At 44.6% G+C, this 24784-nt stretch overlaps 1 protein-coding gene across 1 annotated transcript in view; it reads right to left on the bottom strand.

Moving 5' to 3' along the window:
- Window positions 1–17576, bottom strand: part of ANKS1A (ankyrin repeat and sterile alpha motif domain containing 1A) — a 77615-nt gene extending 60039 nt beyond the window's left edge. Inside the window, exons 1-9 of the mRNA XM_009327414.1 lie at window positions 17503–17576; window positions 16563–16719; window positions 14566–14628; window positions 8419–8715; window positions 7660–7735; window positions 7263–7364; window positions 5864–5959; window positions 5557–5753; window positions 3602–3694 (exon numbers count right to left, since the gene is read on the bottom strand). Coding sequence (XP_009325689.1) covers window positions 3602–3694; window positions 5557–5753; window positions 5864–5959; window positions 7263–7364; window positions 7660–7735; window positions 8419–8622 — 768 coding nt within the window. The 5' untranslated portion in view covers window positions 8623–8715; window positions 14566–14628; window positions 16563–16719; window positions 17503–17576. The remainder of the gene's footprint in view (window positions 1–3601; window positions 3695–5556; window positions 5754–5863; window positions 5960–7262; window positions 7365–7659; window positions 7736–8418; window positions 8716–14565; window positions 14629–16562; window positions 16720–17502) is intronic.
- Window positions 17577–24784: the final 7208 nt, after the last annotated feature.

The following is a 24784-nucleotide window of genomic DNA, read 5'->3' as shown; positions in this document are numbered from 1 at the left end:
GACTTACTGTTGCTATTGGAATTTGCATCGTCATTCACTATTTAGTTGCTGGCCCTATTAGGACATGGCTGGAAAAAAAAAAAGCCCAAATCGTTGCCACCTTCTCAGAAGTCTCAGATCTAGCATTTCTAACCTCAGGATGCACAGCGTATTTAGGACTAAAGAGCCCTCAGGCAATACTGTGTAAACTCAGTTTAACCTCAGGATGTGCACCAGCGATTGTGCTTGTTTAAATCCCTGAAAGCCTCTGATGAGAGCTTGTTTGTAATATTGGCAGACCCTCCAGCAAGCTGCTCTGGAGAACTACCATCCATGTGCAGGGATGCGGTCTTGATGCTGGATCCAAATGCGTCTTGCTGCAGACTCGCACATGTTGGTCCACCTCAACGCCAAGGATGACAGGCATTCGACACCCTTAGAGAGCCACGTGGGCCATCCCAGTGCTAATGGGGCTAAATGGGGCTTCAAGGCACCCTGCCTGCATGGTCAGCTGCCTTTCAGCACCATCTCCTGGCCAGACCCCGGCAGGTTGAGGCAATCCTGTCCCAGGAGCCATGCGTGCCTACAGCCAACCGCGGTGGGGTCAAACCCAAGCCAGAAAGCAAGTGATCCCTACCTGCTGCCAAGACAGGGAAGAACAGATCTGAACAAAACATTCCCCCATGGAGGGCTCTCGTACTGCTCACAGACTCCTGGAATTGCCACTGTCTAGACAGCAGACTAAGCACCACCTCCAGTTTCTTCCCCAAAGTGAAAGCATCAGAGTTGGTTCAAGAGCAAATAGGTACTGACCCGACTGCAATCTAGCCAGGATCTCTGGAAGCTTAGGGAGTCTTGGAAAGACACCCAGGAGTCAGCAGCACAGACAGGACTCCTGCATCCGTGTACTGTTTCTGCATAAGCCCAGCTGGCTTTTAAATCGGCTTTCTCAATGGGAGGAAACAGGCCATGTCCAGCAGAGAAAGTATTTATTCTACCTGCTTCAAGCATGAGCTGTCAGGCAGACCTGCTCCTTTTCAGGTGAAGGAGCTCATAATGAGCAAATTAAGGAAAAAAACTTCTGACCAGATGGTGGCACAAAAACATCAGACCGTAACAGTAGGTAACAGGCTCTCGCCAGAGATCTTGGAAAAATACTGCACAGCAGCAGCCTGTCGTAACAGTTGTAGCCTGGACCTCAAGCCAGGCATTAGTATACCCCTAAGACTCCTGCAGATGATGATTATCGTGCTGTCCTCTTTCGAATGCACTGAACGCATTCGAAGGCAGTAGCTCCCTCGCAGCACACAATTCCCAGCTTTTGCTTTGTAAACTTGTGTGCGCGCACTTCTAGGCCTGGTCACACTATTTTCTCCATCTCTCATCCTTCCAAGCTTTAAATAGAGTTTCAGGTTCAAATTCACACAAAATGAAGACCATTGTTTGCTGGAGAACCGTGCTTGCTCTGTAGGCTCTGCAACCAGGAGTAACAAGATCAAATAAAACTTTCTTCCAATTAATCTTTCATTTATTATACATGTTGGTTAGCATGTATAAATATTCACTATTAGCAAAGCCCCAAAATAAGATGTTGTTAATAATGAGTATGCTTTTTAAAGTGTACTTAATCCACAGCGGTGGACTTTGAAAGACTTTTTAAAGGGTAACTCATCTCGTTTCTCTCTCCTCCCCCACCAGAACTGCAGACCAAATTGCTGGAACAATCATAGCGCCTTGTCTTTTGTCTGCACTTCCCTTTCGGAGATGAGTAGTAAACAAATGGAATTGAAGTTTAATTTGACAGCGCAGACTCTTATTCAGCTACAAACCCAGAAGGTTTCTGCAGATAGTGAAAGAGGGCACTCGAGCACCTCCAAACAATCAGCTCTTTCGCCTGTTTGTACTAATGTTTTTTCCATGATGGAAGTTAAAAGTTTCTTGTTTATGCACATCTGCTTTGACTGATAGCCCCATCTTGGCAATGGAATAAAAAGACTACTTCTGAAACCAGAGTTTGGCCCAACCCCAGAATATTCAATGACTAACTGTCCTGGCTCTAATGTGAGAGCAGGTCTGGAGGATGGCAGATCGGGATGCTGCTCCGAGATGTTTACAGCGTTCCCTAAGCGTATTCCTGTTCACGCCTGCCCAACCCAGAGAGAACATGTACTGAGATGATAAATAATGGGCAAGAGTCAGAAAAGCAGAGTACCGCAGAAGTAGCAAGCAAAGAAAAAGAATCAGACCCCAAACTGCCTTATCAGTACAGCTAGAAGGTCATTTCCAGGCAGCAACACACACTGCCTGTAAGTCACATCAATGAAATTGATTGCAAATCGAGATCTCCCCAGCGAGTCACTTTGCGTACAAGTCTATTTGCCAGCAAGATTTCCTTTAATGGATCATGTTTCTAAAGCTGTTAATGGCAGGACAACACAGCAGGTGTTTTATAATTAAACATGGCAAGATAAGTCAGCAGGAGCAGTCAATGCACTTTTCCCTCCCTCGTGTTTATCGTCATAAACAAGTTCTGCTTTCCAATTATGCCGTGACCTGGTACCCAGCTCTCCTCTGCCCAGAGCCGGCCATGGGACTGGTTATCACACACTGCAAAACCATTTTAACAGCAGTGGAGAGCACAGTCCACAATTTCACATTTCAATTTTACTGTTTATGCGCCGTTTGGAGCTTTACGCTCTCTATAAAAAGTCAGTCCTATTAAAGCAAATAATGTTTACTCATGTCTCGTGTAGATTTGACAGACTTCAGAAAACAGATCACATGTGTGCCTTGGAGGATCTTTAGCAGATCAACACATTCAAAGCAAGTGGTGAACAGGAGTCTGTCCCGACAGCTAGAGGCAGCACACACTCCACTTGTTTTACATACAACCTACTGCATTTGGAAAAGCAAGGAAATCCACAAGATCTGTTTTTGCTTTGAAGATTTTCCTGGGTGTCAGCAGAAGTTGCCAAGACACATTTGTGGTTTCACACACCCCCATACACAGGTCTCCCGGAGAGCCCTCACATCTGAGGTTCACAGGCAGGTGAACAAAAATGAGCAATAGGAAGCCCAGGAGCAACAACGCACAATAGGAGAGCTTTAGTTTCATCAGAAAGCGGCTCACACGCATTGACCTCTGCAGAAGACAGCTTTAACATATGCTGGGCCAGATTCTCGGCTGAATTCAAGCCCCTGATCCCTGTTCACGTCAGTGGGACCCACAAGCCCACGCATCTCCTCCACAGCTGGAAGCTAAGAGGAAGCAGGAAGCAACGGCCCTCTGGGTTTCAGTCTCAAGTGAAGATGCATTTGGTGGGATCATTACACGTGGGCAACAGTCCACATTGCAACGTGATTCAGAAAAATCTCATCCTAAGGGAATTCCCAGCCAAGAATAGGAAAGTAAGGCTGAAGGTCAATACAGAGGTGCCCTGGAAGAACCACACAAAGGAAGTTCCCATGGCAAGCGATAGCAGCGACACTGGAGTGAAAGAAAACTTCACATTCACAACCCAACTTGCAAGGGAGGTAATAATATCATTGGCTCCTCCCAAATTATTAAAACTGTTCTTTAAACCACATTCATATAAAACATCCCAGATCAAGTCCCACGTACCTCACAGGAAGCACCATGGCCTATCTTCTTCTCCACGTGCTGATCCTCCTCTTCATCAGGCGGAGGCTTGGCAGGCGGGGGTGGACGTTCTCTCTGCGGTTTAGAAGACCACTGTCAACTGCGTTGTGTTAAAGCACTTCCCCTTCCACCAACACTACATCCATGCTGCTGTGAATGCAGCACGGTAAGGACCTCCTCAAGTTAATCTAGGTGGAGTAGAAGTTCAGTCCTAACAGCACAGAGCTTGGCAATGGTTGGTGCCTCTCCTCCTCTCCAGCAGGATACCTATTCAGGCAGAGAGCCCTTTCTGCAGATTCACCGTACTGCAAGTACTGCAAGTCCTGTGGATGGACTGATGTTGATAACACAGACCACCCACTTCTGCTCCGCAGCAGTGACACTGCGCAAGGCCAGCTCAGACCCACATGAGCACCCAACTATGCTTTCAGGAGAGTAAAACCGCTCGGGTGGAAGGTGCCGTGTACACAGGTTTGTTGCTTCATTGCTTAAGCCAGTTCATTCAGACCCAGACTGGCAATCTCAATGGCACAGCATTTCACAGGGAAGGTCAGTAATGAATTCATGCAAATGGGTAGAAAGGGAAGACTCATCGCTTGTGTCTTAATGAAACAGTAACAAGAATAAGCGATTCCCGAGGCACCTTTTATAGTGGAAAACCCTAGAGATCAAGAAACAATGCTGCACTGCATTCCTCAAATATCCCAAGATTGCCTGTGGGCGGTTAGGGCTGCGCTGCCTTGTCTCGATGCAGAGCTAAAAACCCCTCTAGGTCATCTCCTGCCCTGCAGCAGCTCCATCTAACGGCAAAGGGAAAGACAGCAGAGGCGAACCGCTCACTCCAAAAAACTCAAGCAAGTTTTGGGAGAAACTCCAGCAAGCTCCTGGAGCACATCCCTCTTTACTCTCCCTTTTCACTGCAGTTCAGCCTCTCATCTTTTCTTATTTGTGGTAGAGCTGAGCTTATTTCACATCAGACATTATCAACACAGGGCAGTACATAGATGGATATAAGCCACCAATATTTAATTAGTAACAGGATAGTGCATCTTGTACTGCATAACAGAGAGATCTGGCTGAAATGCCAGTCCTGTAAAGCTTTTGTCTCATTTCTACTATTTTTGCTAATAGTACAGGGAAAAGGATGCACCCTCTTTGCAGAGAGAGAGGAAGCATGGTTACAGTACCACCAGCAGTTTAATTGTTCATCGCTGCTTTGCCTTTTGTCCAAAAATACACCCACGGAGCAGGCTTTGTAAAACCAACCAGAAAACAAACCCTGAAGCTGACGCAGCATGCTGCAAGGCCAGCATCCCATCTGCCCCATAGCAGCGCTGCCACCGATTGCTAAGGGGGCAGCAGATGCAACCAACAGAAGGTGAGGAAGACTTCTTTGGAGACAGTTCCTGGAGCTTTGCATTGCCTTGTAAAGCCTTGAGTACCCTCTACAGATTTCTGCAAGTAATACACAAAAAAATGTTTCCGCTGCCAACTAGTTTCCAACAGGATATTCTTAAAGATAATGTCCTGAGAGCCTTCTTTTGGGCAAAGCAGAGAGCAAGAGAGATGAGAAAAATGCTCCACACAAAAGTTTCCAAAGCTTTCTTCTAGACAAGAAGTTAGCCCTTCAGCTAAGTGCAATGTCCTGACAAACCAAAATTCATAGGCACCAGCATTCCACTGCCAGAAAACAGGAGGATGCAACACCAGGTGAAAGTCAGGCACGTAGAAGTGGCTACTCGTGGGCAACACAACGGAGGTTATGTGAACAGGCCAGTGAAAAAGGGGAGGTACCTGCCTGCTCTAATCAGTGTCAGGGATGGGTTTAAAGATTTCCTCAAGCTGAGGGATTGGCAGCCTGCTGCAAAATCATGAAAATAGAGGTAGGTTACCTATCTTTCTGAGGCAAGCAGAGACAAGCACACATAACTACATACAGGCCTGACTCCTGCTGCTTTGAGACCAGCCGATTCCACTTCCTTATTCACAGACTCTCGATCTGAAGATCTCCCACTGGCAAGGCTGTCCAGGGAGTGGCAGGATGTTGCATTGTATAAAGCTTCATACGGGCTCTCCTCTTCTGGGTTCACATCAAAATCTATGATCAGTTCTGTAACTGCTTTCTCCACATCACCTGTGAGAGGAAGAGAGAGACGAGAGCATCACTCGGGGCTTCTGCCCTCGGAAAGTCAGCACTTGCAGGAAGAAGAGTGCTAGTGACTGCCGTGTTGCATGGAAGCCTACCCTGAGATATCTGGCACACAGGATCAGCGGCTGGAACAAGCGGTGCTTGAACAGTCTTCTCTGCAGCTTTGGCACTTTTCTTCCCGATCGTGTAATCTGCAATGAGGTGGGGCGACAGGGTCACTTTATGTCAATCTAGTTTCACGTCCACTTCAGCATATGGTACTTCCTCCCTTGAGGATGGAAGGCCAACTGCCAGCTCAGTAAGTCTCCAAAAAATAACCAAAGTACACTATTAAAACTTGCAGCTCAGAGCCCAAAATAGAAGCAGGCAGCCTTTTTAATCACATGCACAAGTTTAAGGATGGGTCTTTGAACTTTTACAGAGTCTTTAATCAGAAAGCTGCAAAGCTCCTATATGGACACAATGCCATGGAGAAGATTGCTTCACGTTGTAGACACAAGCTACATCACTAAACAGAGATGCAGTCTGGTCTTCTGGAGTCGTAAGGCAGCAGAGAAACCAGTTCTAGCTGTGGTCCCCTAATCACAGGCAGAGCCAGAAACATTAAGCTTACATGAATAAAGTCAGACAGCAACATCTCATGCAGCTAGCTCACTTACAGGAGCAAACCAACAGCATTTACCTGCAAGAACTTTCGTTTCAAAGCTCATCTTTGTCTTCAATTTCAACATTGAGATAAAACCTACCAGCCTCACAGGCAAAGCTTAATTAAAGTCTGCAAAGCGCTTTGAACCTGTAAAGCTCTCAAATGCTAAGCATGAATAATGCACACCAGTTGCATATGCTTCTGATCTTTCTCCCCACAGCTGAGAGGAAATTGAGACAGCATAATTACAAGGTATGAATTCAGCTAAGATGCCACATTTCACTCCCTAACTCGGACAGACACAATGGGCCAAGCTCCTTTATAAACCACAAGTAATCAAGGCCCTTTCTGTAAATCTCATCTGCAAAATCCATGCCCAAGCTTCACAATGAAGTGAGGAGTAGGATGTAAGATCTGTGGACGACTATTTGCCTACACAGACACATAAAGGATAGTTAATCCAAAACCATTTCTAAAGCTATTACTTTGCATTCTGCAAGCAGATTTAGGCTATCCTTAATTTTAATTAACTTCTAAAGTGAGTTAAACAAAGCTCAATTAAGCCCATTTAAACTGTAAAAGTCATGCCACACTCCTTCAGCAAAGGAGCTAATCCCCCTAAATCCCCCCCTGGAAGTGCCCCTGCAAACACTTGCTCTGAAGACAGCTCAGAGCATTTAAGCATCACTCCTTCCAACACCTGTAAGATTCTCATCGAGGGACCTGGCCTGAGGCTGCGCTGCTCTCAGCACTTTCCAGGACTAGAGAACAAAATCCCGTACTTGCACTGGCACAATTATCATCCCAAACTCTTCCCTCCTGCCCACACACAGAGCTACACCGCTTACCTTCGATGAGAGCTGCTATGTGTTGGCTTTTCTGAGAAGGAAGTTCCCTCACAATATCCAGAGCTGTCAGGCCTCTGTTATCCTTTATGTTCACATCAATACCTATGGCAATAGGTGTAGAGAAGGCAAAAGCAAGAATATTTCAAACTGTATGCAAATTCATGCCTTAAATCAAGTTAGAGCTTACACTTGTGATCATCGGGGGTGGGGGGGCCCACTAAAAAATGCTCTAGAGAGGCAGATTTAAAGCCAAACACCAACAGATAACCTCTCCTATAACCCTCTCCGAGGAACACCACTTTGATAGCTGGTTGGAGAAACACTATAAAGGGGTTTCCTCAAGTTCTGGGTGAAGGGATCACCATGTTATTTCTTCAAAAGGGGAACATTCTCTCACCTGCGGCCAGCAATATTTGTACCACATCTGTCTTGCCAAACAAAGCAGCTTCGTGCAAAGCACTGCCTTTTTCAGTCTGCAAATTAAGTGGAAAATAGCATGAAGCTAGACAGCGGGGAATGGTGATGGAGACATGTTTTAGAAGGTTACAGAAGCAATAAATATACGGCATCATATACAAAGTGTGGGCAACAATATCTACAACCGAGGACAAACTACCAGTATAACTGCAATGGTGAGAATTTGGAATGGAAAATGGGATGGTCTCTTCAGAGAGACGTGCGGGCCCAGGTTAGAGACCAAGAAAGGACTTTCGACAGCTTAGCAAGAGGTCATGTCCTGAAGAAGAAAGACAAGACCACCACATACAAGCCGTTGCTGTGAAAACAGCATATTCACAAGTGGCTCGATAGGAAGAGAAACAGTTTGCCTCCGTTGCTATCAAGAGCTCATGGTTTTGCAGGGCAGAACAGCTTAGGTGAGAGGGCTTTTTTCCCCCTCCCTCACTATGTGTCTGAGGCTCTTTGTCCAACTAACGAGCAGGCATGAAGCATGCACAGCACCAGAATCCCTCTGAGCAGCTTCTCAGAGCAACCAAGAGCTGAACAAACAGCCCAGAGGAAAACAAAGCTATTGCTCATCTTTCATGAACAATCCCTCCAGGAGGAGGGTTAGGTGGAGCTCTCTGTATTGCAACTATATGGGTTCTCCACCCCCCAGCAATCAGACCAGCCCTTCACGCACAGACACACTAGATACCTGATAGTTGCTATCCATGCCAGCATCCAGGAGGACATGGACCACAGTTTTGTGACCGTTCCTAGCTGCCAAGTGCAGGGGAGTGTGTTTCTTAGTGTTGCAGCTTAAAAGATTGGGGTGAGCGTTCAAGAGCATCTTCACGACTTCCAGCCTCCCATAGAGCGCGGCCAGGTCCAGAGGAGTCTCAAACTTGTTATTGCGCATGGTGGGGTCGGTCAGCTCCTCCAGAAGGACCTTCACCACCTCTGTGTGGCCGTACTGCGCGGCGCAGTGCAGCGCCGTCTCGTTGTCGTTGTTCTGGGGGGGGGGTCACAAATGCCAGCGCGTCAGAACCGGGGAGAACAGAGCTGCTCCGTGCCTCGCTCAAACCATTGAAGTTTAAACACAAAAACAAGACAAAAAAGCAGTCGGGAAGCAGAGAGCCCAGTTTGAATCAGAGCCTGGAGCAATGTTTTCACTGTCTCACTAGCCATTTACCAGGCACAGCCAACCCCTCGTGAACTCATCAACCGACCCACCCAGTAAAAGCTTCAGAACAATAAGCTTTGCTCAGATATGGGAAATCTGCTCTACGGGAAATAGGTGCTATATATGGAATAGCCTGCTTTCAAGGCACTGAGGTCAAAATCAAGGGACCATGCTAAAGTTTAAGGGACTGTTGAGCTGTATCTGGATTCCCATTAATTCTGCTAGCACATGGGGAAAGCAGTCTGTTATTTGTTGGCAGCATCCCACACTTTGGGGTGCCACAAAAACATAAAAGGCTGCAATATATGATAGGCAAGCTGCAGCATGAATTCTATCTGCTGTAGCTTAATCGTCATCATTTTAGATTTAAACTTCAATTGTTTCAAATCCTACTTATCCTGATTATAACAGTCATTCCACCTTTGCAATTCTGAAGCTCGCAAGCTGGCTGGTTTGAGAAAGGGTGCATAAAGTTACATGCAGTTTGTGAATTAGAAAGCAGTGCAATTAGATCACTCTACTAACAAGCCCTTGTAGTCAAGGTCTCAGGTCAACTGAGGGAAGGGATGTCCAAGCGACAAGAGAACACCTCCACAGTGAACGCCAGATCCAATTAATGCATGCAGCATCTGTCAGGTTAAAAATCAGCAATGCAAAGCATTGAAAGACAAGCAACCTAAACACATTTCACTTGCAGGTGCAAAATAGGAACATTGTCAGATTTAAAAGAGCTTTTTCTCAAATTAAATTCACCTCAAGTTTCTAGTTTTACTACTGTGTGTTATCCACAGAGGGATTTCTGTTTAAGGACTTTAGAAACAAATACAATTCGACCCAAAAAACTTCAGTACAAATGGTTACACACTACAACTTCAGCTGAAAGAACGATGGTTGAATTTGTCATTTTAAGAACAGTTCCCATTAAAAAAAAAAAACAGAGAATGTACTTGTCTTGATGGAGTTAGAAGTACTACTTTAGAAACTGAATTTGATCAAAATACCTTCCTTTTTGCTTTGAGAGCACATGCACTTTTTTGGATACCAGCTTGTAGGAGCAGTCAATATTTTGCACCATTTCACAACCACACTGCAGAACTTGCTCTGTTGTACAAGTACTTTAATCCTATTAACGTGTTAAGTCATTCTAGGGATTACAGGAGTCATGCATGCAAACTCCCATTTGTTTTTATCTGGTACTTGCATCATTCTTCAGCCACATGAAAAGCATAAGGGAAGCGAGGTGTTCTGGAGAGGCTCTCTGCAGCCGCAACTTGTATAAAAGCAAAGACTAAGGAGGCAGGAAGCAGCAACAGCCACATGCAGAAGTGAGGTATTTAAGAAGGCAAGGAAAGCATGGCATCACTGTTAGCACAGAACTTCAAAAGTCAAACAACAGGCTCTATACTTGGAGTGGCAGAGGCAGCCATGGTGAAGGAAGGCACATACAAGTGGACAGAAATTACTGTAGAATAAAGAAGTCTGCACATAAAATACATATACGGAGTGAGAAGGGGAGAGAATAGAGAACTACAGAGATTACACCTATCAATCAGCTTAAGCTGCTGGTCTCGAGGCATTTAAAAGGTTGGTAAATCACTTTATTCTTATTTGACAGCACAGGGAACCCAGGTATTGGTGAGCCCATGATGCAGCCAGACCGAGGCCCTCAGCCTGCCCCATAGCACGAGGGAGGCTTGCTGCCAATTTTTGCAGAAAGAGTAGATAACCCCAGCCCCTCTGGAGCAGCAAATACCTGCCAAAGAGCCACGGGGGGTATGCACTGCTCATGCCACGCTAGCCCTGGCTACAGGGGATTTCCATGGCTAGGGCTGTCCCCCTCTCATCCCTCCCTGGCACAGAGACCGCATCCCCCAAGGGTTCTTTAAAGCGCACAGCAACTCCAAACACTGCCTGATGGCTCAGAAATGCGAACATAACATCCTTCAATAACATAATTGTTGAAGACTTCCCCCATCTTCACTGCAATTTAGTCTAGTTTTCCTTAAGCAGGTCAGGGCTCTGACGCTCAGGATGAAATCCCCAGACTTTCCTCCTGCAATAGAGATCACCCCTGGTGAACTCTCTGATTCAGTGATAAACTCCCCTGAATTACTACAGCAAGCCTTTCCCCATCTCAGACTGTGTACTGGAAACTCCCGCTACTGCATAAATCTTTATTGCCTCCATTTCAGGAGAGCTTTGAGCAGCCAAAAATGCTAGAGCCGTTCCAGGCAAGGGAGTTTGCCTCCCTTCCCCGCATCGCCTCTCCAAGCACAAACCAGAGCAGAGCCTGAACAATGAGCATGAGTGCTCAGACATACGTATTTATCAGAGATGGAAAAAGAAAATTCCTTTCCAGCAGCCAGAAGGCATATGGGTTCAAATTTCAAAACTTCTTAGAAAAATAGAGCACTCAACAGGGCCCAGGGGCTGCATTCTTGCAGGAATCCTTAGCACCCCCTCAATTCACAGTTGGGAGTGAGAAGCTGGGCTCATACGATGCCTGCCTACAGACCACAAACCGGCAACACAAGCAGAAGTGCCTCTGCTTTCACAGGGGCTCCATCAAATTTTTCAAGCCCTGGTAACTAGATACCACATACCATAGCCCTTATGCTCATCACACAATAAAATGGAGCATCTACAGCTCCTTAAAGTATATCTGTCTGCGCTCCTGTTCTTAACACACCATAAGAGGGCTTTGATTGAAGAAAAGGGGACTTGGTTTAAATAAGGGAAAGTTTTCTAACTTTCTAACCTGCAAAGGTTTGAACAGTCAAATAAACTGCCAAGGGAGACTATACAGCTGTCCCTCTCCCAGGTTTCCGAGAAGCTGCTAGACAAACACTGGTCAGGAATGGTTTAGGTAGACCCGATCCTGCCTCAGGGCTGGGGAAAGAGGCTATACGACTCTTCGGTCCCATCCAACCTACTTCTAAGATTCCTTTTTTGTAGGATTTCTGTCAGTGTGTGCATGTCTAACATAGGCTTGCCCTATTAAAAACCTGCTATTTTGCTGCGCCAGTGACACGACTGATCCTAAAGCACAGAACAGGGGTGCCCCGCTGGCATCCACTCCATAAAGTTTCAGTTAAAGGCAGGCCAAAATGAAAGAAAAAAAAAAACCTGTTAAGCAAAATCCAGACTTCACCAGGAGGTGACACCCAAGGCACATCACAACCTCGGGCACAAAGCAGGCCGGAAGAGTTGGCTGGAGCTGCCCGGTGAGTTGTACCATCTCCTTCCCTCCTTTTGCAGTACAAAATTTCCATCGGTGCCCCACACGGCACTGCCAGGAGCAGAGTAAGGATGAACAGGTCTCCTTCGTTCCTACAGGTGCCCAACAGCGCCAAACACATTTCAGAAAAAAAAAAAAAAAAGATGATCCCCATATGTCCAACAAGCTTTCGGAGCTCTGCGGGTGGGTTTGCTGCCCGGTTTCAGTTGCAGACTCCAGGTGGTAGGCTTCCACTTTTCTCAGCAGCCCATTTAGATTTATAGCATTTTAAACCCAATCTGCATGATTCATTTGCTTCCAATTGAAAAAAGACAAAGGTAGTTTGTGCAGCGCACAAACTTGAGCTACCTGACAGCTTTTTTTGTTTTGGCTCTCCTCAACTGGTTGGCTCCTTCATACAAATTAAATAACCAAATTAAAGATAGCAGGAGTTACTGAAGCAAAGTTGCTGCTCCATCTCTTAACTTTGCTTCTATCATTTGCTTTTCAGAAGTCCTTCAGGCCTGTAACAGACATATTGCAGGGACCGCCTACTGAACAAAAGATGTTGAAAAGGAAGGGGCATAAAAAGAAGCTGTTAACTATTTCTTTAACTTTTAGGGGAGCAAGAAGCTTCTGGCTTTCTTATCTCTTCCTCAACAGGATATTAAATTGTAGCCCAGCCTTACAGAAATGCTTTCCCTCTCTTCTAAATATCCCAAAATGTTTGGAAAGATGAAACATCTCACTTCAATTATTTCTGTATGACATCCCATCCTGCATGGGAGCTGAGAAGCTGGAAGCACCAACTAAGCAAGGACTCTTACACTTTGTACCTGGACTTTCTGTGGTTCTCCCACCTGCAGCGAGGCTACTGAGAAAACATCAAGGTTTGCATGACAGGTATGATGCCACATGCTCTTCACATCAAACCTGGTCAGAAACTGGTGGAAAGCTGGTCAGAACTTGTGGTGAACCTAACAGATTGTGTCTAAATCGTATCTCTCTCCTTAAGACCAAGGCAAAGATTTCAATAACACTAGCCTTGTTCGAGAGCTCTACAGCCATCTTGAAAACTGAACTGAGAGTTTAAAATAATGCACTTGTCAAAAATATAAAATCCAAATTAGAATACTTCATAAACAAAAATCCACAAGAAAGTGAGCTCGCTGTATGTTACATCTTTTATTCCTTCTTCGTTCAACATTTTAATGCTGGAGTAAGATTTTACTCTGTCATTGTCAATGTTTTAGAAAGCTCCTTTCAGGCAACTGAACTGCTTGACTATGATGTTTCCACAGAAGACACTCATTGTTGTAAAATTCCCATCTGGATTTTTGTAAAAATCACCGATACGGATGAGCTTCATGTAAATATATTTGTGCTTAAAGAGGTAGGCACTAGAGTGTTTCCTGAAACAGAAGTCTGCAAAAACAAATGTAATTCCCAGCAGTTAGCAAGCTCAGGAACTTTGAATGTGTGTTTTTAAGGTACTGCAGATCAAGCAGAGTGAAAGTTTTAACTAAACTTTGAGAGACAGAAATCTGCCATGGATGGCTGGATCCCAAATAATTGGCTGGAAGCAACTGTGGCGTGGTAGCTGAGAGCAGAAGTATCTCATGACAAATCAGCAGACTATTATGCCGTCACTGGCCTGCAGCTTCACTAGAAATAAAAATGAAAAACGGTGTCTGCGAAAACGCCACCAGGAACTTTATCTGCTTCCTCAATTGCTCAGCCTCAGTGCATCGTAAGTGCTGATGTCATGCCTTTTTGTAGCTCAAGAACAACTAAAAGCAAGAGAGAAGCAAAATAGGCAAGGAAACAGGAACAGAAGACTAGGGCTGAAGGGTCAGACGACACAACAGACTTGACATCAAAAAAAGAGAGACTGATGCAATAAGCAGGACATGAAGGACTTGGGAAGGGAGGCACGAACATTACTGCCTTCCCTTCTCCCCACCACCACCAAAAGAATTAACTGTCCATTCAAATGACAAATACAGCATTATGCATTTTGTAGGAGAAAAGGCATGAAAATTCACTCCAAACAGCCCACAGAGAAAATGCATCCATGTTTAAGCAGGAAAAAAAATTTCCTCCTCTTTGCATTTATCAGCAACATTAGCACATGAAACAAAACCTAAAGCATTTTAATTGAAATAACATTACCTTTTGGAAGTCATCCAGCCAAATCAAGCAAACTGACCATCACCGTGAGTCCTACAAGGCTAAGCAAAGAAGGAGCCCCCGGGAAAGTAAGGAAAAGCTTCCCTTAAATTATGTTTCTATAACTGCTTTGAAGAAAGAAACCCACAGTAAATAAACGGTCGCATTTTACTTTTCCCCAAGCAGCTGCAAACTGAACAGGTATTATTGCAACTGGATGACATTGCACCTGGAAGCACGCGAGTGCAGCTTGGAGTAATGATGCAGTGAAATGCTGACAGCAAAGTACACACCTTGGCATTGATATATGGGTCAAAGGGGCCGTACTTTTTGAGTTCTTTGATCTCAAGAGCATTCTACAAAAAGGAAGAGGAAAAAGAAAAAAAATGTGATAATGAAATGGGTGAGATATAGCAACAAAGCAATGGGTGACTCCCAAGGGGTGGAAATGACAGAACACAGCATCTTGTTCCAGTCAAAGCTATTAACAGCAGAAGCCATTCCAGCTGCCGATTCCTGTAACTTGAACCACTGTGCGTTTCATTTACAAGACTCCAAACACAAGCAGCGCAGGCTATTCGGCTGACTTCTCATTTAAAAAGGCTCCTACTAAACAGACGTTAATGAAACATTACCTGGAAGGATTACACTAAGCTTTTAATCTTTTGCAAAGGTTTCCCCTATACCTGTCCTACTCAGAGCAGAACAGTTCACACTCAGGGCCCTCAGTCAATTTTTATCAGATTGATTGTAAACAGCTAACTACACTTCTCAAATCTATTTAAACAAACTGAATGCCTGCAGCTGCGCCTGAAGACACTATTAGCCACAGCCCCAAACTGGAAAACATATCAACAAAGACATTAAAACACACACTCTTAGTTATTTCTGCTCAATCGAGGAATGGCAGTGAATAGCATTACCACCATATTTTTTATTTCGTGGTGCTTTAGAAGCAACCATTTAGCCTTGGAGCAGCCTGATGCGTCAAGTTAGCCATCTTACACTGAGGAACAGAAAACTTAAGCGTGGCACTTTGGTCCCCACAAAGTATGGCTGGAAGCAGGATTAGGACTCCCAAACCGACTCCAAGGGGAGTTTGCTCCTCAGCTTCTGAAAAGTATGTACCACAGATCAAAAATAAACAGCAGAAACTCACAGTTCCCAGCTGCTCATCTTGACTTCGACAGATTTTGCTAAACTTGAGCCATGAGGATCTGACCTACTTGTGAATTAACTTCTGATGAATATACATTTTTAGCCTTGTGGTACTAAGGCAGACAAAGCTATTTTGGTTTACTCCTCTCCTTCTGGATGAAAACCTGAATGGTTTAGGAGTTGATTCACAGGGACATTAGACATTCCTGCCTTAGGAACAGGACAACCAAGGGCTATTGTAGCTTTAACCATCTGATTTGGACTTGTTACTGCATGTCTGCCCAAGCTCACTCAGCCAAAAGTGGTTCAGTAACACTGCTCAGCTGGCCTCACTCAGTAAACCGGTTCCCTTACCCAAAACTCTTAAACAAAATCAATATTTGGGTCTTCCAGCAGCATCATTTCAGAAGTTCCCTGGAACTGTAAGATACCTGCTGACTTCCACGGGGGAGTTACACAGGAGCCAGCCCTCCAAACTGGACACAGCGGCCGCTGTACAGAATAGCTGCCTCGTACAGATCAATCCCTCTGCATCCTAGACCAAAAACTATCAGCTTGACAAAGGGAAGAAATCCACCCGATTTTTCTTCTTGCCTGATTGAGAAAATTGTTCTTTAAGATTAAGCTAAGGATTTATCTGGGGGCAAGTAGGGTTAAAATTATCTTACAACTTACAAATTAGTTAACTGGAGCAAGTGCTAGAGACAAGCCAGGAGAGTAGCTAAGAGAGCATGGCCAAACAAAGACTAAACAAAGCTGCTTTGATTAGTTCCCAAAGAAGGGAGCCAATGTATCCTCTGACAGAACTAGAAACCTTCTCAGCTATCCAGCAACTGAAAGGAAAAACTATGGGTTAGTTTTAGAAGCTCAGTATGAAAGCAGGAGACCACTTCCTAGGTGTTGAGTGGTTCTCATATTTATATCTCTCAGTATAAGCATATATACCTTACTCATTCAACCACTAACTCGGAACTGGAGGTATTTGCTTTAGGCAGTGCCCTTCTTATCCCATTAACAAGTAGGACTTTATAACAATTGCTACTAGTTTGTGAAGGGTCAGGAGTCAGCTGAAGTAGTCTCTCTCCATCCGAGGGAAGCGATTCAACGATATATTAGAGAAAAATACGCAGACCTGCTCATTCACTTTAGTATGCGAAGGTCCCTGGTGGATGAGGAGCTTCACTATGTCTGCATCTCCCTTCCAAGCTGCCAGGTGAAGAGGGTAACAGCCTTTACAGTCTGCTACGTTGGTTAGTGCGTCGTTCCTCAGCAGAACTTCCACCACATCCCTGCAAGAGAAGGAAACTTGAGTCCGTAAGATATTCCGTCCTTGTTTCTCAGCTTACATTCTGCAGTGAATATTTTACAAAAAGTTCATCTCAACAGGAGTATTTCAGATATCCTCTTGAAATGTGATTTTAAAGCGTTCCTATTAACTGCTGCCCAAGGGAAAAAAAAAAAAAAAAAAAGACTGCTGAGAGGAGCTCAGGAAAGATCTATGTTACCTTCATACTAATGGAGCTGAATAGGGACTGAAGTCATCCGCAAGCCACTCTGGTGAAAAGTGAATTGCACCAGCACAATGAAGATGAATAAGGATTTTAACTCTATTCAATTTCTCAATATCTTAAGTAGCAATGAACAATACAAGATTTACCACGCTGAAGACTGGAGTTACTTAAAAATGTAATACGCACGAAAGCGAATTTTAAGTGGTGCAGGCACAGCAACACATTGGACACCAGACAGACTGCAGAGGACTGTTACTGGAGAAGCCACCTGTAGTATGTTGTTATATCGTATCCAAATTGCTTATAAATAAAAGGGTGGTTGAAAACCTCAGTGTTCTGCCAAATTTTTAGAGATGTACAATCATACTGTGCAGCAGCCAATGCCTCTATAGCTTCACTGCACTCATGTTCTTCACTTCTTGTCCTGAAGATGGTGTAGTGCTGCACCATGGCCACGTTTTCAATGGAAACAGCATTTGACTGGTGAATGAATTAGACAGAAACCGTAGCTTTAAAGCACATAGTATCCCCTACGATCAAAGGCATTATAAGATGACTCACTTATGACCATTCAAAGCAGCATGGTGCAGTGGAGTGTATCCAGTACTGTCAACGCAGTTCACATTTGGCCCTCTCCAGATGCTGCAAGACAGAAAACGTACAGGGAACACTTAGGCACACACCAAACAGACGGACAGCTGGCAAGGACAAGTTTCAGCAGAGTTCTCACACCAAGCTGGTTATCTGGAAGCAAACCAGTGGCTGGACAGCTGTGGTTAAGAGCAGTAATACAGAGAACAGACCGCACAGCACTGCGTCGAGCAGAGGGGTTAGTGTCACAAAGCACACAGCCGGTACAGGGATTCACTACTCGATGCATTATCAGACCATCGTGGTTTTAAATCAGAGCTCCCACGTTCTGCTACTAGACGTCTTTCAGCCATACACGCGCTTGCCAAAAAGCATCTTCAGAAGAACATGTGTCTATTAAAGTTAACCACATGAGACAGTAAACCATCAACCCACCGCTAATTCACACCCCTCTGAAGAATTTTGATGGGTCTGGGAAACCCTCTTCCCTCCACGGCAAGAGTCACTAGGGGTGTAAGTCAGAGACTGTGGGATACCGAGCCTGCCCTTGGTCACCAGTGTGATCCACGCTGACTTCTTACTGTCCAAAAAATCCATCTGACAGCTGTTGGCAGTCTATACGAAAGAGTAGGTGGTCTCCGAGCACTTCTGACAATATTGTTAACTTCCCTCCCTTGTTCAAAAGTTGAACAGCAAGGATTTAAGGATTAGCCCTGTAGAGGATTAATCTTCCCTCTAACCCCTGCAAGGTGTCCTATTTAAAACAGCGGAGAAACGCATGTGTAAGAAGCTGGCACTGCTCTTGAGCTTGCTGTTAAAGGAGTTTGGTTTCTACTGCCACCCCTCACCAGTGCTACCACCCTCTCCCAGAAAGGGCACAGGAACTCACATCAATATGTTCTTAAACGCAAATTGAAGCCGTTCGCCTTTCCTGAAGATGGCCCTCTCCATTACAACCCATCGCTCCTTGTATGCTGGCCTGTTTTAAACTTAGTACTTTCAAGAATTATACAGGATTTATAAGCCTCGACAATCACGCTTTTGCTAATACAGTACATTTTCCCGCTTTGTTTTCTTTAACTAGGGGTAGAACTTAACAGCACCCTCTCGCCCCCAATTTAATTGGTTTAAAATAAACTGCTGCTTTTTATGAAGTAGGCCTTTCCTGATCATTTCATTTCCTCCCCAGCATGTAATTGCTACGACTCATTGTATGATACAGAGGCAGCCCGAGCAGTAACTAGGTTTTCTAAAATAACAGTCATTACTAGAGGGCTCCTAGCCAGAAAAAACTCTATACCACAGTGTATAAAAGCAGCAGGAGAGGCACCAAACCAACAGGGATCTCGTGCAGACCAAGTGGAAATTCAGAAGTAAACTAAGCAGCATGTTCACTCTCAAGCACGTTTCAGGTGGGATTCAGGAGCACGCCCTGAAATGGAAAGTCTCTCCCCGCCAAGCAAGTCCTGATCCAGCAAAGCGTTATAAAAGGCTTTGCAGTCCTGAGACAGACACGAGTTCTGCTAGAGGAGAGGCAGCTAAGGGGAAACTTTATCCAAGAGGACAGGGAAGTAAGCCACACAATCCAATTTGCAAAGGATCAGAAGGCTTATCCAGAGGCATTCCCGCACACCACACACCATCCTGCGCTTCAGAAGGAAACGGCAAACCACTACATGCATGCAATGCATTTCAAGCGCTACTCGCATCGTTTGCGGGTGATGGCTTAAACTATGTCCAGAAGATACGTGAGACACCAAAAAACCGATCCGATTGAGTCCAGGAGGTGCCCTACCCCATCCAGCTGCAACAGTCCTGAAGCATGAAGGGGACCTGAGTAATTCTCAGGCTTTGGTTTATTTTTGGCAGTGGGCTCTTGCAATGTGGTTGCCCAAATAATTTATTGCTGGATTTAAAGTGCCAATTAATGGTTAAAACTAGAGCCAGAAAGACTTGCATGTAGTCTGGAGCAGTTATAAACACCACGCCTGCGCATCCCCTTGCACAGGCTGCTAACCTGACCGAAGCCAGAGAGCCCAGTGGTTTTACACGTTAAACAGAGCTGTGTTTTGATGCTGAGCTCAAGAATTAAAACATGTGTGTACACATGAAAAACCAGCAGCATTTAATACAAATATTTCCTTCAGCTGAAGTTACGAAATGAGGAAAACCGAGGTTAGTGGTGTAATGGGCATAAACCAAGCCACTTGCTCAAAGTGATCCACCCAGTCGGCAGCAAGACCGGGGACTGGAGCCCAGGATATCCGTCTCCACCAGAACATGGTCTCCCTGTGAGAAAGCACACTTCCACAAACTTCCTTAGAAATTCTCTGGTTAATGCTTTAGAGTAAAATGCAAAGTTCACTCAAGGGATTCAGAGGAGGAAAAAAGTTGGGAGTCCAAGATGGAGCTGGTTCAACAGCGAGCGCTGGGTACTGTGGAAATCAACTGCTAAGATTTTAAGATATTAAAAAAAAAAAAATCTGCTGTGTCCTTTCCTCCCCCTTGCCCTTTTATTCTTGCAAATAAAGAAAGCTTTTATCAAAGAAAGGTCAAATCACCCAGAAGTTCAGACTGAAAGGATCCAAGAAGAGAACTATTTATATTTAGATGTGAGGACTGCAGTGAAGTATATCACTCTCTCCCCTCCTCTTCCTCTCCAGCTCTGCTAGCAAGGCCATAGAGTTCTCCTGACTTAACAGAAACCAAATCTTTCATCCCATTTATTTATGTAATGCATAGCATTAAAGTGACAGACTAAGATAAGATCCCAAGCTTCTCATGTTAGATCTCAACACAGAAAAATAACTCCACTATGGTCCGCAGAAACTAGGAGTTGGAAAAACACTAGCATGGGAACGTTACTTCTGAAAGACACTGCAATTCCCCCAGAGCACTATTTGCAGCGCCTGGTGCATCCGATCTGAATGACGTCTCCGGCAAAATCTGTAGGAACTGTGGCAGAACTACTGCAAACAAAGCCCAGGCTCTACTCTAAAGTATTAGGAAAACCCCCTCAGACCACTTTGGGGAGGAGGTGGGATTAAAATTACATCTTTTGAAGTGAGGAGTCTGTCAGGTCTTTTCAGACCAGTCAGGGAAATTTAAAGAGGTTTAAGTTAACAGGAACAACTCAGCAAGTCTTTGAGATGTCAGGCTCATGGGTACGCGGGGCTCCGTTCAGCCAGCCCCTCTTTGGGAACTCTTATCGGACAAATAAATATGGAATAGTGTCTAACTCCTCTTGGTTCAGGCCAGTGTGGGCACATTTCACAACACGGAGAACAACAGAAATTATACATGAAGAATCAAGTAAGTGGGGTTTATGGAGACACAAAAATCACTGCAGGGAAATCAGGAGTCCGCAGCAGCTGGGCAGGCTCAATCCCTTTCAGAGGGGTTTCCCCTTCAAGCCACTAACCTCCCGCTGTGCTAAGGCACAGATGCTCACATCAAGGCCCAGGGCCCACATCTCCACCTAGAATATATTACCTCCAATGGCTTGCAGATGAGAAATGAAATGAGAGAGAGATGAGCACTTATTTATGCACTGTGAGATCATGCAGTGGTAATGCCTGAATCATTTCATCTTAACAATACCTACTTACAGACCTGTTGCCCTGATTTTACGAGGCAGAGGGGAAGTAATTCAAAACAGGGCAGTATAAACGTTGCCTTCGGCAAAAACAGACAAGACAGAACAGAATGCAGGAAATCCTAACGCCAGACCACTGCGATACTCTTCCAGCCTTGCAAGCCAGGACGTAGATGACGACTCTGGAAGCCACAAGGGCTTTACTCCCCACTGTGCTGCGTAGCCTTGGGAAAAGCTCTACTTCCAGACCTCAGTTTTCCCATCTGTAAAATGGAAATACAGCACTGAGAGAAGCAGAGTACAAAACCAAGTACTGTCTACGTACAGTGTGATTTTGGGCTGTTTCTGATCAAACAGAAAAACAGATCCCGGCACAGGAAGGAGAATGCTGTAAATACAAGTCTCCAATAAAGCTCAGAGAAGGTCTGGAGCCAATTCGACTACCACTGCTGTTTGCTTTCTTTTCTCCCCCAATCCCCAAAAACCCCTTTACATCAAAGAGGGGGTCTCCGTTACGAAAGCAAACTTCTCAAATGATTACCTAGATTTCACCTCCCTTTGGCTGCACCAGAGAAGTATTCTAACGACGTTTCTGATGTATCTGTTTAAGGCAATTAAGACCAAACATTAAGGACATAAGAAAAGTTCTAAAAATTGCAAAATCTGCTCTGTTTAAACTAGTTCTTGCGCTCAGTTTTCTCTTGCTCCATGATCCAGCAAGTGCTGTATCCTTTTAAATAAAGCTTCCCATTTGTAAAAATTGCTGAATAAAGCACATTGCTTTAGGTCATGATAAAACCCCATAGTTCCTTTAAACAAGACCATATTTGTCCTCTTGCTTTTCCATTTATTTCTTCCTGACTGTAGTAACTTTACTCACAGAACCATCTGGGGCAGTGGGCTAGAGCAAAGGCCAAGCCACCTAAAGAACAACTCGCTGTTTTCAAGTCAAACGATGAGTCTTCAGAGCTGATTTATAGTCTCACTTATGTGGATTACAGAAGCACCCGGAGATTTCAGGGACCAGTACTCTTACTTGTGCAAGATCAGACAGCAGAGGCCATTGCTACCCCGTGTATTCACGTACTCCACGCTAAAGACAAAAGGAACAGTATTAGTACTATCACTGCTTTAGATACAAAAAACCAGTGCACGTGAGTGGCTTGGCCCAAGGTCACAAAGGAAGTTTAAAGTAGCTGAGAACTGGTCCCAGATGTTTGGAGACTTAGTTCAATGCCTTAGAGACAAAGTGTCATGAGGGCGGTTAAGGCTGGAGGCAGATTAACTCCTAGTCCATTGCCCGGAGGACATCACAAGCAAGTCAATACACGCATCTCAGCTATTAATATCCATACAACTGCTAGATTCTTGCAACGCTAACACAACCCTCTTTTGGTATTTCCTGCTTATAGACTGGTAATACAAACAACTCAAATGCTTTGTGCAAGACTTGAGGTTTAGAAAATGCATTTAAATGTTTCTGTAAATGAGAAAGGCAGCGCTACGCCCATCTCACCAACAGGAAGGGGTACGGCATGGTGGGGCTCACAGCGGGGCCACAACCCCTTTTCTTGTGTGCCTCAACCACTAGATAATACAATAGCCTTTTCAAAAATAAACTGCTGATGCAAGACTGGAGAAGATTAAAGCAGAGTATTCCTGGGGCAGGGGAGAACGTGGCTAGATCCCAAGTAATACTTTCTCGGCCCCTCTTGGCAGGCTTCAGGAAAGACCGCGGAGAGCAACCCGGTCAGATTCCAGCTATTGGAGAGGCTGCAAAGGAAGCCAAAGCGGTGATCTTTGGCTTCTACACTCCTCAGCGTCTTTGTCCAGATTCTTCTTTGCTATACAGAAAGCAGTCAGTTGGGATGATTGCTCCCACCCAAAACTCCTCGGCTGCCTTCTGCCTATACTCTTGTCCGCACTACCATCCTCTTAGGCCTTTCACATCCCCCTTTTGTCTCTGTTCAGCAGATTCCTTCCAAACTCGACTGTCCCCCACCCAACAAACTGAGGAACATACAATCTATGCATCTGCCTGGCCTGTTCTGCTCAGGCCCAAAGAGTTTGTACTGCACCTAGCTCAATGGGAGCTTAATTCTGACTGCCACTTTCAGCTTATCATAGAACACCTGACAAAAAAAAACATGCTTTCTGCCTTTATTAGTATTTTCCACTAACTGCAGCAGAGTTAGCTCTAAAAGCACAATATTTAAGAGCTTGGCATTGTCATTTTACCGCTGCAGCATCTTATGAGTTACAAAAACAAATTCAGACATACTACAGAACATGTGGGTGGCCATTTAATATAGATGATAATTATATAATGCTTTGCAGAGAATCCAGGCATTTTAAATGCATGCAGAAGTCTCACTTCACATTCCAGTCCTAGGCAGAAAGCATTTGCTGTATATAAAATTCTCCAACTAACATTACTGCCTCCGTTTTTCTGTTGGAAAAAATAAAATAGGGTAATTCACGTTTAGCACTTCAAACATGATGACGTTGCCAAGCATTTTACAACCAAATACAGTAATTACCTTCTACTTGATGTAGAAGAGCTCTGTTAAGGGCCAAGGGGCTGCAAAGGGAGAGGTACAGATTGTTTTTGTTGGATTTATTGTTTGAGTTTGGTTGTTGGGTTTGATTTTTTTTTTTTGGCAACAATTCAGAACAAAATTTTCTTCTTGACTGACAAGGCTAAAATGCAACTTCATATGCTTAAATGAAAGGGAAGAAGCTGAATGATCTGAGCTAATACTACACGTGCTTCTCAAGTGCCTCTAGACTTGGGAAAAATACATGCAAGAAGAAGTGTCAGCAAGGATGCCATCCATAGATCACACAGCCTGCAAGACCTCAGGACAGCTGAAGCTCTCCATCAGCTTTTCACACTGAAAGAAGCAGGGAAGTTGGAGCAGAGTGTATTCCCAAAGCTGCTGGGAGAAGTGTGGAAAAATCCTTCACGCTGCAAGCAGTAAGTTACATTGATAAATCTTGATGGCAAAATGAATCAGAAAAGTATTACAGAGCTCGAATGATTAAATTAAAGGGCAGATCTGGATTTACAGGACTGTCAGCCCTCTGACCACAGACACTGCGTACAGGCAACTCAAAAGGTCCTATGCTGAGTATGTCATCTTAAACTGGCTATGAGGTATTACTGTCTACATTTCCTCCTGCTGGAACTCACTGGGTCCTCATTGTTGTGCTTAAAAATCTAAAATTAGAGGAAATGGGAGACCACTGACCCCACACCCAAGAATTAACACACACCAAAAAGTACAGCATTGCCCAGCTGCTACAGCATCAGCATAGATTTACACGCTGCTCTTAATAGCTCTCCCTTCCAGAAAGCACCTATGATATGTGAAAAATCACCACCGAAATGCCGTTAGTTCTGGGCTGCAAAGCAGAAATGTTCCTGGCAATTAACACGCAGGAGCAGGAAAGGAACACCTATAAGGAAAGAACATTGGGATCATAAACATCTGTGCAAAGCATCCAGCTTTCAAACATGAAAAGAACAAGACCGCCAGAGCAGACAAATTGATCCTACTGGGATTTGAACACACCATTCCAGGAAATCTGGATACTTGAGACATGGTGCATAGGTTAAAGTCAAAGTTAAGGGGCACATGCATTAAACGTGCAGCC

This window comes from Pygoscelis adeliae, unplaced genomic scaffold (assembly GCF_000699105.1).
Source record: "Pygoscelis adeliae isolate BGI_AS28 unplaced genomic scaffold, ASM69910v1 Scaffold197, whole genome shotgun sequence".
NCBI lineage: Eukaryota > Metazoa > Chordata > Aves > Sphenisciformes > Spheniscidae > Pygoscelis > Pygoscelis adeliae.
Note: the sequence above shows the minus strand (reverse complement) of the source record. Positions and strands in the feature narration are given on the sequence as shown.